We start from the raw sequence: 10495 nt of genomic DNA, 5'->3' as shown, positions 1-10495 counted from the left end.
GGGGGGGGCAAGGTCAGAAAGCAAGCCTCCAGGTCTGGGACTCGAACTGCGTTCAGCCACATGGGAGTCCAGCATCCTTAACCACCACACCACCTGCTGGCCCCAAATTGCAACTTTTTATAAGTCCTCAAAATGTGATTCTTTGACAAATACTTTTTTTTTAGTATATTTCCCTCCAGGCTTTCTGTCCAATGATGTCATTGCTTTAAATAAGTATCTTTTTTTTTTTTTCAATTTATTAAAAGACTGTAATACATTATCAGAAAACATTAGGAGGTAAATTTCAAAATTATTTGAAAATATTCTTTTCTACTTATTTTTGCTCCCTTCTACTGTGAAAGCTGGTTTACAACTTCATGGTAATTTCCACACTGGAAGAACGTGCATGTATTCTGGCTTTAGAAGATCTTTTTTCTGCCGGATAAAGAGTTGTAAAATCTCCATCGAAGAAGAACATGGACACTTACCCAACTCAAAAAAGAAAGGTATTACTTTGAAATATCAAGTGATTTAAAGCATGAGTATAAAATTAATGTCCAAAATATTTTCTGTACAGAAAAATATATAATGTGTAGTACAGATGACTCATTCAAACCAAAAGCACCTAAGAAAATAAGATTCTTTTTTAACCAGAGTTATTTAGTGAGGCTCATCATATTTTTTAGATTTATCAGATAAATATTTTTCTTTATTGCCCAGGCTTTTAATGGTGCTGTTGAAATATCAGTTTGGGGGCTACCAAATGAGAAAAACTGACAAGAGATGGAAATAAAACTTTTTCTATGAATATTCTTTATTCTTAAAATATAAAAGTTAAGGAACTAGCAATTGGCATAATGGCTATGTCGCTGAACTTACATGTAGTCGACCGCGGTTTAAGTCCCAGATCCAGTGGCTTAAACTCACGCCGGGTGCGTGTGCGTGTGCGCCCAAGATCCCGAGAGGAGATGGAGGAGAAGGGATTGTGGCGTGGCCATCCCCTGGGGGGTGATTTCTCACATTCTGTCTCTTTCTGGAGAGCGCATGGACCCTATAACCAAAAACCTCTTTCTCAAAAAAAAAAAAAAATATATATATAATCTTTTTTTAGAAAAACTTCAGCACAAGAGCCTGATTTGTTTCTTTTTGGTGAAAGTTTAAGATGTTCTAGGTGCATGTCTAATTTTCATGATATTGTAATTCTTTGGTAAGTATTTCTAAAGCTGTTTTCTTAAAATTCTTTGCTACGTATGTCTTACAGGTATTTGCTTTTTGAATTGCTTAAGTACTTATCTGTTTAACTTACTTGGGGCATTTCAAAGACTACAAAATGTCTCATAACTTTTTTTGCCTAAGAGCCACAGTAAGCTATTAGATGCCAGTATCCTTATACAAGCTTCAATATGAGATTTTCTTTCCTGTCCTTTAGAACGATATTTATATGAAGCCGTGTGGTTTAATTTATTTACAAGTTTTGGTTAGGATCTTTTCAGCTAGCTACCTAAAATTATTATAGTTTTTATGAATGTATGGTGCATTTTCATTGTGACAGCTGCTGACCTAAGTGGTTTTTTTTTTTTTTTTTTTTTTTGGAGAGCTTTTTGCTATAGGGTGCATGTGCTTGCCAGAAAGACAGAGAGACAGCGAGAAATCACCCCCCAGGGGGGATGGCCACGCCACAGTCCCTTCTCCTCCATTCTCCTCTTGGGATCTTGGTCATGCACGCACACGTGGCCCATGTGAGTTTTAAGCCACTGGGTCCAGGACTTGAACCATGGTCGACTACATGGGAGTCCGACAACATAGCCATTACGCTAACTGCTGGTTCCTATGGTAAGTGTTTTAATCCTCATGAAAATACTATATTTCTGTTTTTGAGTCAAGGAGGAAAGACTGAGAGGTTCAGTAACTTGCAGAAAGTCACATAGGCAAAACTCTCGTTCTCAAGTCTAAACCCCCTACTCTGTTTACACTGCAAAGAAACAAAAGAGGAAATGAATCAGCAGTCCTAAGGGTGGATCTGTTTGTAAACCCCCAGTTGCACCACCCCCACACACACACCTTGACACTGAGTGACGGAGAGGTATCTAAAGTCACATATATAGCGTTCTCTGGGTTGAAGTCAGCTGATCTATTGGGTTAGTGGAAAATTCATAACTTTTTTTCTGTTTTTCAAAGGCTATTTATTTATATAAATAACAAATATCAATCAATTATACATTGCCCACTTTGTTTGATAACATTTTGCCATCTTTCAGTGAGCTTCGTAATTTCTCATTCATAGAAGGACCTTTCTCTGTTGGTGAAAAATTGAACAAGGTGCTGATTTACAGCCTCATCCGAATTGAATTTTGTACCAGGCAATGAGTTTTGAAGAGAGCAAAACAAGTGGAAGTCAGGACTGGCAGATGGCGTAATAGTTAAGTTGCTGGATTCTCACGTAGTTGACTGTGGTTCAGGTCTGGACCTGGTGGCTTCAAACTCAAACTGGGGAGGACCAGAAGATGGTGTAGTAGTTACATCACTGGACTCCCACCTAATTGACCAAAGTTCGAGTCATGGAACTGGCGGCTTCAAATTCATGTCAGGTGTGTGTGCCTGCATGCCCAAAATCCTGAGAGAAGACTGAAGGAGAAGGGATTGCAGTGTGGCCATCCCTACTAGGGAGTGATTTCTCACTTTCTGTCTCTCTGTATCTCTGGCAAGCACATGTGCCCTATAGCAAAAATCTCTGGGGGGTGGGGAGAGACACTGAGTGCATTTGTATTTGTTCCTAAAATCCCAAGAGAATAGAGGAGAAAGGACTGCAGTGTGGCCATCCCTCCTGGGGAGTGATTTCTCACTTTCTATCTCTCTCTTTTTTTGTCTTTCTTGCAAGTGCATGCGCCCTGGAAAAAAAAAAAAAAATACTCAAAAAAAAAAAATACAAGTGGAAGTCTGATGACACAAGGTCAGGCAAATATGGTGAGTGTGGCAGCACATCCCATCCAAGCTCCAGTAATTTTCTACAGGTCATCAAATTTGTATGTGGTCTCACACCATGACAGAACACAGCTCCATTACGATCAATGAGTTCTGGATGTTTCTGGGTAATGGATTCATTCCAACTGTCCAATTGCCAACAGTACACATTGGAACTGATTACTTGGTTCCTTGGTAGGAGCTCGGAAAACACTACACCTTTAAAATCCCACTGCACTGAGAGCATAACCTTCCTCTGATAAATGTCTGCTTTTGATGTCGTTTGAGGCGGATTGTCACGTCAGGACCAAGACCGTTAACGCACCACATTGTTGAAAACAACCTACTTCTCATCACTAGTTTTCAGTCTCTTTAAAAAGGATCATTTTTCTCACATTTAATGAGCATATTGCAGATATTTATATTTATTGGCACCATCAAATTGACTTTTCTTTGAGTTCATGAGGAACCCAAATATCGGGCTTGCTTATGTATCGCAGCTTCTGCAGGTGGTTGCAAATTCTCGAATGATGGCTATTGCATGTTTCTGCAGTCTCCTGTGTCATGTAATGTGGGTTTAACTCGATCAATGCCTTTATTTTGTCATCATCAAACTTGGTGGAGCTCCTTGACCAAAGAGTGTCATTGAGATCAAAATCACCAGCACAGAATTTCGTGAATCATTGTTGACATTCTTGTAGAGCAGTGTCACCGTAAACTGTATGCAACTGTTCACCAGCTTCACAAGGGTTCTTCCCTTTACGGAAGTAAAACAGTAAAATATGGCGAAATGCGCAGTTAGTGTTTCATCTTTAACTTACTATATAATCACCAAAACTTAGCCAAAGCATTTAATTTTTTTTTTTAAGAATGAAGCTGGAACTGTCAGCTGTCAAATGACATGTAATAATATAGCTACAAATGACTCTAGTACTTCCAAAGTTGGACTAGCACTATCTGTTGCAAAAATGCATCATGACTTTTCCAGAAACCCAGTAGTAGTGAAGAGACTGTGGAATCCAGCTGACAGGCCTAAAATTTTAATCTACCACCTACTAACTGCATAATAGTAAATAAGTGTCTTAGTTCCTCAGAGCTATTGTTTTTATATGTGTAAAACAAGAATATTTACAGGTGGTGTGGTTTAGTGGGGTGTGTACATGCATAGGTTCTATAGCCAGACTGTTTCAGTTCGAATCCTTGCTCTGTCACTCATTCTCCTCTTGAGACTTTGGACATGCACGCACATGTTCCTGGTGTGATTTTCAAGCCACTGGGTCTGGGACTTAAACTGTATACCTGGCCATGTGGGACTTAGCTGCCCCAACCTCTGCACCATTGCTGGCTCTGAGAAATTTTTAAGTTATACTTCTAGACCAAGGTTTCTCAGACTTTAACCTGAATTGGAATCACCTGGAAGGACTTTTTTTTTCTTTTTTCTTTTTTTGTAAGATAGAGAAAAGAAAGAAACAGAGGAATAGGTTTGTCAGAAGTCTTATGCCTTTACCAGAGAGAGAATAAGAAGGCCCCCGAGTGTTATGGCTCTTTTAGAATTTGTCTAGCAGGTTTTCCTGTCTTTACTGGGAAGTCCTAGGAGGGTGGGGAAGAAAGAAAAAAAGAAAGCAATCCCCATGGAGGATGGTCACATCACAATCCCTTCTTTTTTAACCCCTCCTTTGAGGATTTTGGACATGTTTGCCCACACATACACCAGTGTGTTTCTCAAGCTACTGGGTTGACACTCAAATTGCACCGTCTACCATGTAGAATCCAGCTGCCTTAACCACCACACCACCAGCTGGCCCGAGATAAATATTTTTGTCAGGTCTCACTGTGTTGTAATCCTTTAGCTCAGCCTCCAAATGAGCTAGGACTAGAGGTGCCTGTAGCCACACTCAGTGTGTTCGGCTTGGCCCAGGAACCCAATCTGTGCCACCCACGTGGCTTCCAGTTTCCAAGGGGGTGATGTGTACCACTCTGGCTAGACTCGAAGGCCTTTTATTTATTTTTTTTTTGAGAATTACTTTATTTAACTTTATTTATTTTTTAATTTGACCAGAGAGGGACAGAGTGTGTGTGTGTGTGTGTGTGTGTGTGTGTGTGTGTGTGTGTGAGAGAGAGAGAGAGAGAGAGACAGACAGAGAGAGAGAGAGAAAGTGAGAAAGAAAACCAAGATGGGACCAGCAGTTGGCCTAATGGCTATGTTGCTAGACTGCCATGTAGTTGACCACAGTTCAAGTCCTGGACCCAGTGGCTTAAACTCACACTGGGCATGTGTGCATGCATGCCCAAGATCCTGAGAGGAGAATGGAGGAGAAGGGATTGCAGTGTGGATATCTCTCCCTGGGGGGTGATTTCTCATTTTCTATCTCTCTGTTTCTCTCTATCTTTCTGGAGAATGCATGTGCCCTATAGCAAAAACCTCTCCAAAGGGAAAAAAAAAAGCCAAAAGAGAAGGAAAGTGAGAAAGAAAGCCACCAGATCTGGGACTTGAACCATAGTTGGCCATGTGGGACTCTAGCGCCATTAACCACTATGCCACCCGCTGGCCTCCCAGAGGCATTTAAGAAATACCATTTGAGTAGATCTGGGGTGGAGCCCAGAAATGTGCATGTCTAGCAAGTTCCCAAGTGTAACTGGTGCTCACTTCGAGAATCAGTGGTTTAGACTTTCTATCAAGTAAGAGGGTAAGATTCCAGATTCTCTAGGGGTGCGAGAGAGGGAAAAGAGGAGGATGGAGGAAGAATGACTGCCCTGGAGAGAATGCCAAAACTTGGTGCTAAAGTTCTATTGGTGAAGATTCTTATCCACCTCCTTCCCCTTGCATTCTCAGTTTCTATCACTGCCTTATTTCTTAAAGGGCCCCTGCACACTGGTATCCTGAAGTCAAAGTGATCGTAAGCCTGTCGTCATTGTCTCATACAGTTACTCTTTTTTTTTTTTTTTTTTTGGAATTATTTAATTTTATTTAACTTTTTTTTATTTATTTAGTTTGTTATTAATTTGCAACAGGGCATGCATGCTCACCAAAGAGAGAGAGGTAAAGTGAGAAAGCAAGCAACCAGGTCCAGGACTCAAACTGTGGTTGACCATGTGGGAGTCTAGCACCTTAACCACCATGCCACCTTCTGGCCCCACATAGTAGCTTTTAATTAACAATAGGTGTTGGTTGATCAACGTGGTTTATTGAGTGCTGACTATTTGCCAGTTATTATACCAAATGCAAACGATACACAGGTGGATAGGCAGACAGGTCCTTGTTCTAGTGGGCCTTGTGCCAGAGAGACAGAAGCCAGCAGCCGATAAGCCTGTAAACAGTCAGTACTCTGGGGAGTGGACAGTGTGACGGGAGTGCAGTCTTTGTGAATTGGCAGTAGTAGAGAGAAATCTGAAAAGGGACCCCGTAGTGAGAACTGAAGGAATCTGGGCCTTGCTGAAAGGAAATGTATTCTAGTCTGTCATAATACTAACAATATAAAATAATCCGAGTCTGGGTGATTTTAAAAACTGAAGTTTACTAAACTCACAGTGTGGAAGTCCGAGGTCCAGGACCTACATCTGGGAGTGGTCTTCTGGCTATGTCACATTGTGACATAGGACGGGGGCTTGAGCAGAACTCCTGGCACCCACTGTGTCTCTGGGTCCTTGTCTCAGTCCCTCTCCTTATAAACCACTGGGAGTCAGTCCTGGGAGTCCCACCCTAGTGCCTTAAGTCTAATCTCCTCCCAAATGTCCCACCTTTCAACACCATATTGGGCCAAGTTTTCAGCCTTTTTTTTTTTTTTTTTTTTTTTTTTAAGGCTTTTGCCATAGGTTGCATGTGCTTGCTGGAGAGAGAGACAGAGAGAAAGAAAGTGAGAAGTCATCCCCTGGGGAGTGGGGTGGGTGGCCATGCCACAGTCTGTTCCTATCAGGGCTTGGGTGCATGCACGCACACTCACATGCCTGGAGTGATTTTCAAGCCACCAGGTCTAGGACTTGAACTGTAGTGGGCCGTGGGGGATTCCAGCGCCTTAACCACTATGCCACCTGCTGGTCCCCAGACTCTTATCATTCCATTACAGTGTCTCAACATGTGATTGGGGCGGGTAGGACAGTATATTCATACTATAGCACAATTCGTGTTTATTAAGTTGGCATTTTAGAATTTAAATTGAAGTGTAAATCACAAATGGGTTGTAGTAGGCTCCTTTTCCTTTCTGTTGCCTTAGATGTTTCATCTCACTTTTTGTGAAATTTGAGGATCATACGTGACTGAATATATACCTTTTGGAAGATTTCTCCTAGATATCAGCCAGTCACTGATAATCTTGAAGGTGTAATAATTTCTGTGTCTGTCTTTTAACCCTTTGTGAAAACACAAACAGGAAAGTGGCGTCCTCCGTGGACCTGCACCGTCCTGCGATAGTACTTTGCATCGGTCTTGTGAATATTGAATTTGAAGCAAAAACACACATAGTTATAAGAAAGAACAAAAAAACTAAGCATTCTTGAAGAGGGTACTATTAAGTTTGAATCTTTCTCTGTGATTTCTAAGATGATGATGTTGTGATGGTAAGTTTTAGACGTGTGTAGAAGGTAGGAAAGTTCCTTTAAATAAATGATCATCTTACTGCTTTTAAACAGAAATACTTCAAGAATATCTGGCAAATGGTCCAAGTTAATTCATAGTTGGATTCTCGGAAGAAGTAAACATGTTTCTTTCCTTGAGCCCTTTGATGTTCCAGGTTCTCTTACTAAGCTCTGTCTCATGGCAGCCACACTAGTGGCCAGGCTTCCAGGCAGAGAGGAAGGGCTCGGAATCCAGTAGAATTCTAGTGTTGAGTGTGAAGTGTGCAGCTGCTTAACAACTGATGAGCCTTACACAAGGTCTTTGATTTTATTTCCCCCTCTTTTTTTTTTTTGGTAGAGGTTTTTGCTATAGGGCGTGTGTGCTCGCCAGAAAGACAGAAAGAGACAGAGAGACAGAAAGCGAGAAATCACCCCCCAGGGGGGCCGGACACGCTGCAATCCCTTCTCCATTCTCCTCTCGGGATCTTGGGCACGCACACACATGCGCCTGGCATGAGTTTGAGCCACTGGGTCTGGGACTCGAACGGCAGTTGACTACATGGGAGTCCAGTGACATAGCCATTACCCTAATTGCTGGTCCCATCCCTCTCTTTTCTTTGAGTTGCCAAAAGGCACAGGAGTTCACCAGAAGGAGAAAGTACTCCTTCCTACCCTTGATGGAGTGTGGTCACAATCCATTTTTCTTCCTATCTCCTTCTTGTCAGGATCTGGGGCATGCAGGCACACGTGCATGGCACACATGTGTTTCTCAAGCTACTAGGGCCTGGCCTTGAGTGTGGGATCCAGATTTCTTTCTTTTTTTGGGGCGGGGGGGGGAGGTTTTTGCTACAGGGTGCATGCGCTTGCCAGAAAGACAGAGACAGATAGAGAGACAGAAAGCAAGAAATTACCCCCTGGGGGATGGCTACGCCACAATCCCTTCTCTATTCTTCTCTCAGGAGCTTGGGCACACACGCACATGCACCCGGCATGAGTTTAAGCCCCGGGGTCCGGAACTCGAACCACGGTCGACTACATGGGAGTCCAGCAACATAGCCATTATGCTAACTGCTGGTCCCATGGAATCTAGCTTTCTATGCATCACACTTAACCACTGTGCTAGGCCGGCCCAGCAAGTTCCTACTACTATGTGCAAAGTGGGTGTTTGGGATTGAATTGTGTTCCTCAACATTCATATGTTGAAACCCCCCCCCCTACCATGTGATTATGTTTTTAAAGTCTTAAAGAGGTTATTACTGTTAAACGAGGTCATAAGGGTGGAGTCTAATCCAACATGATTGGTGTCCTTAAGAAAAAACTGAGGAGGCACCAAGGATCTTCACACACATGGAGAAAAGGCTTTTTGAAAGCCAAGGAGAGAGGACTCTAGAGAAACTAAACTACCACACCTTGATCTTGGAGTTCTGGCCTCCAGAACTGTGAGAAAATGAATTTCTCTTGTTGAAGCCACTCAGTGTGTGGTGTTTGGTTCCCACAGCCCTAGCAGAATAAGACCTTGGGTCTGATAACAGCACCAGTAAGTGAGTGGTTCGGGTGACCTGCAGCTCGTGAGCCTGGCTCCTGGTTGGCACTCAGTGTAACTGTTATTTGTGGCTCAAAAGAAGAGAATGAGTAACTGTTAAGTATGCACTATATAGGGGCCAGCAGGCCGTGTGGTGGTTAAGACCCCAGGCTCCCACATGTTCGACCACGGTTCAAGTTCCAGGCCTGGTGGCTTGCTTTCTCACTTTTTCTTTCCCTCTCTGATGAGCACACATGTCCTATAGCAAAAACTTAATAATAATAATAAAACTTAATTAAATAATTTTTAAAAATTTATATGCCAAGCACTTTGCATAGTTATCTAATATAATCCACCTGAGACTCCTGTGTGAAACATTCCTATCTTGTGGATGAGGGAACTGAAACCTAAAAAGGCTGTACAATGTTTCTAAAGTCACATAGAAAGGAGCAGAAGCAGGAATCTAGGGTTAAAATCTGTGAGGTTGTCGGAAAAGTCAAAATACATCATGACTTTTTCGACAACCTAATATATTCTTCCTATCGGGCCACGTCAACTACTAGCATAGATAAATGCTGAAAGGTTATTAACAAGATTTTTCCTGGGTGATTTTCACAGTAGACACGCAGCAACGCGGGTAGCTTCTGCTGCAGGAATGTGTTCCTGCCCACACAGGGATATTCACTCCCAGGGCAAGCTGGGCCACACAGACGCTGGCAGTCAAAGTCAAATATCTTTTCAAGAAGGAGTTTTTAATCTGCTTAAGCAGATTAAAGTATTTGCTTAACACATCAGAGCTCCTTACCAAAGGCATTGAGCCAGTTGGCCTAAGGAATGGTAAAGGCATGTGTTCACAGCCCCTGTGGCCCTTCTTCCCAGTGCCAGGTTTAAGAATTTCTTGTAGCCACCTGAGCCTGGATAGGGTACCTGCGAAATATAACCCTGACTGGCCACCGGGGCCACTTCCTTTGTGAGATCCTTTTGTGTTCTACTTTAAGGAAGGACAGTATCTGTCAAATGAAGCGATTATAGTTTCCATGTAGTTGCTACTGAATTGTTCTTCCCAGTGGTAATTAGTCAATGGAATTCATTGTGTTTTAAGACCACTTCCTACAAATGATGAAAGCTGTGGTTATTCAAGATGTTTTTCTTCCCTGTTCTCATGATGTATCAGTTACATTTAAATTTGAAAGAGGAGAGACTAGAAAGCAGGTGGGTTTATGCTAATTGGAAGTGGAATGTAAGGTTGACAGAAAAAGCTGTTTCTCAGGATGAGTTAGTGATATGGCCAAATCCTTTTATCATTCTCTCTGATTTTGTATGTTTGAGTTTTTATGTAATAAAAGTTTTTGAAAAAATTAAGCTTTGTTGGGGCCAGTTCCATGGTACAGTGGCAATGTGCTACTCAGGAGAAACCAGATCCCACATGACCACCAGCGTCATAAACCAACAACTCTTTGCCCTCTTTCTCTGGAACCCGTT

General features: G+C 42.2%; 1 protein-coding gene and 1 non-coding gene across 6 annotated transcripts in view; both read left to right on the top strand.

Annotated features, from left to right (window-relative positions):
• Window positions 1-10495, top strand: part of BMAL2 (basic helix-loop-helix ARNT like 2) — an 80102-nt gene that overhangs the window by 39384 nt on the left and 30223 nt on the right. For 4 of the 5 annotated variants that reach the window (XM_014587204.2, XM_014587199.2, XM_014587197.2 and 1 more), the window contains one exon: window positions 342-485. The exons of the other annotated variant lie outside the window; for it this stretch is intronic. In XM_014587204.2, coding sequence (XP_014442690.1) covers window positions 342-485 — 144 coding nt within the window. The remainder of the gene's footprint in view (window positions 1-341; window positions 486-10495) is intronic. 5 annotated transcript variants of the gene reach the window in all.
• Window positions 4472-4533, top strand: LOC114007554 (U7 small nuclear RNA). The gene has a single exon (XR_003549160.1). It is a non-coding gene; the product is annotated as a U7 small nuclear RNA (small nuclear RNA).

The sequence above is a fragment of the Tupaia chinensis genome, unplaced genomic scaffold (genome assembly GCF_000334495.1).
Source record: "Tupaia chinensis unplaced genomic scaffold, TupChi_1.0 Scaffold000028_1, whole genome shotgun sequence".
NCBI classification, from domain to species: Eukaryota; Metazoa; Chordata; class Mammalia; order Scandentia; family Tupaiidae; genus Tupaia; species Tupaia belangeri.
Note: the sequence above shows the minus strand (reverse complement) of the source record. Positions and strands in the feature narration are given on the sequence as shown.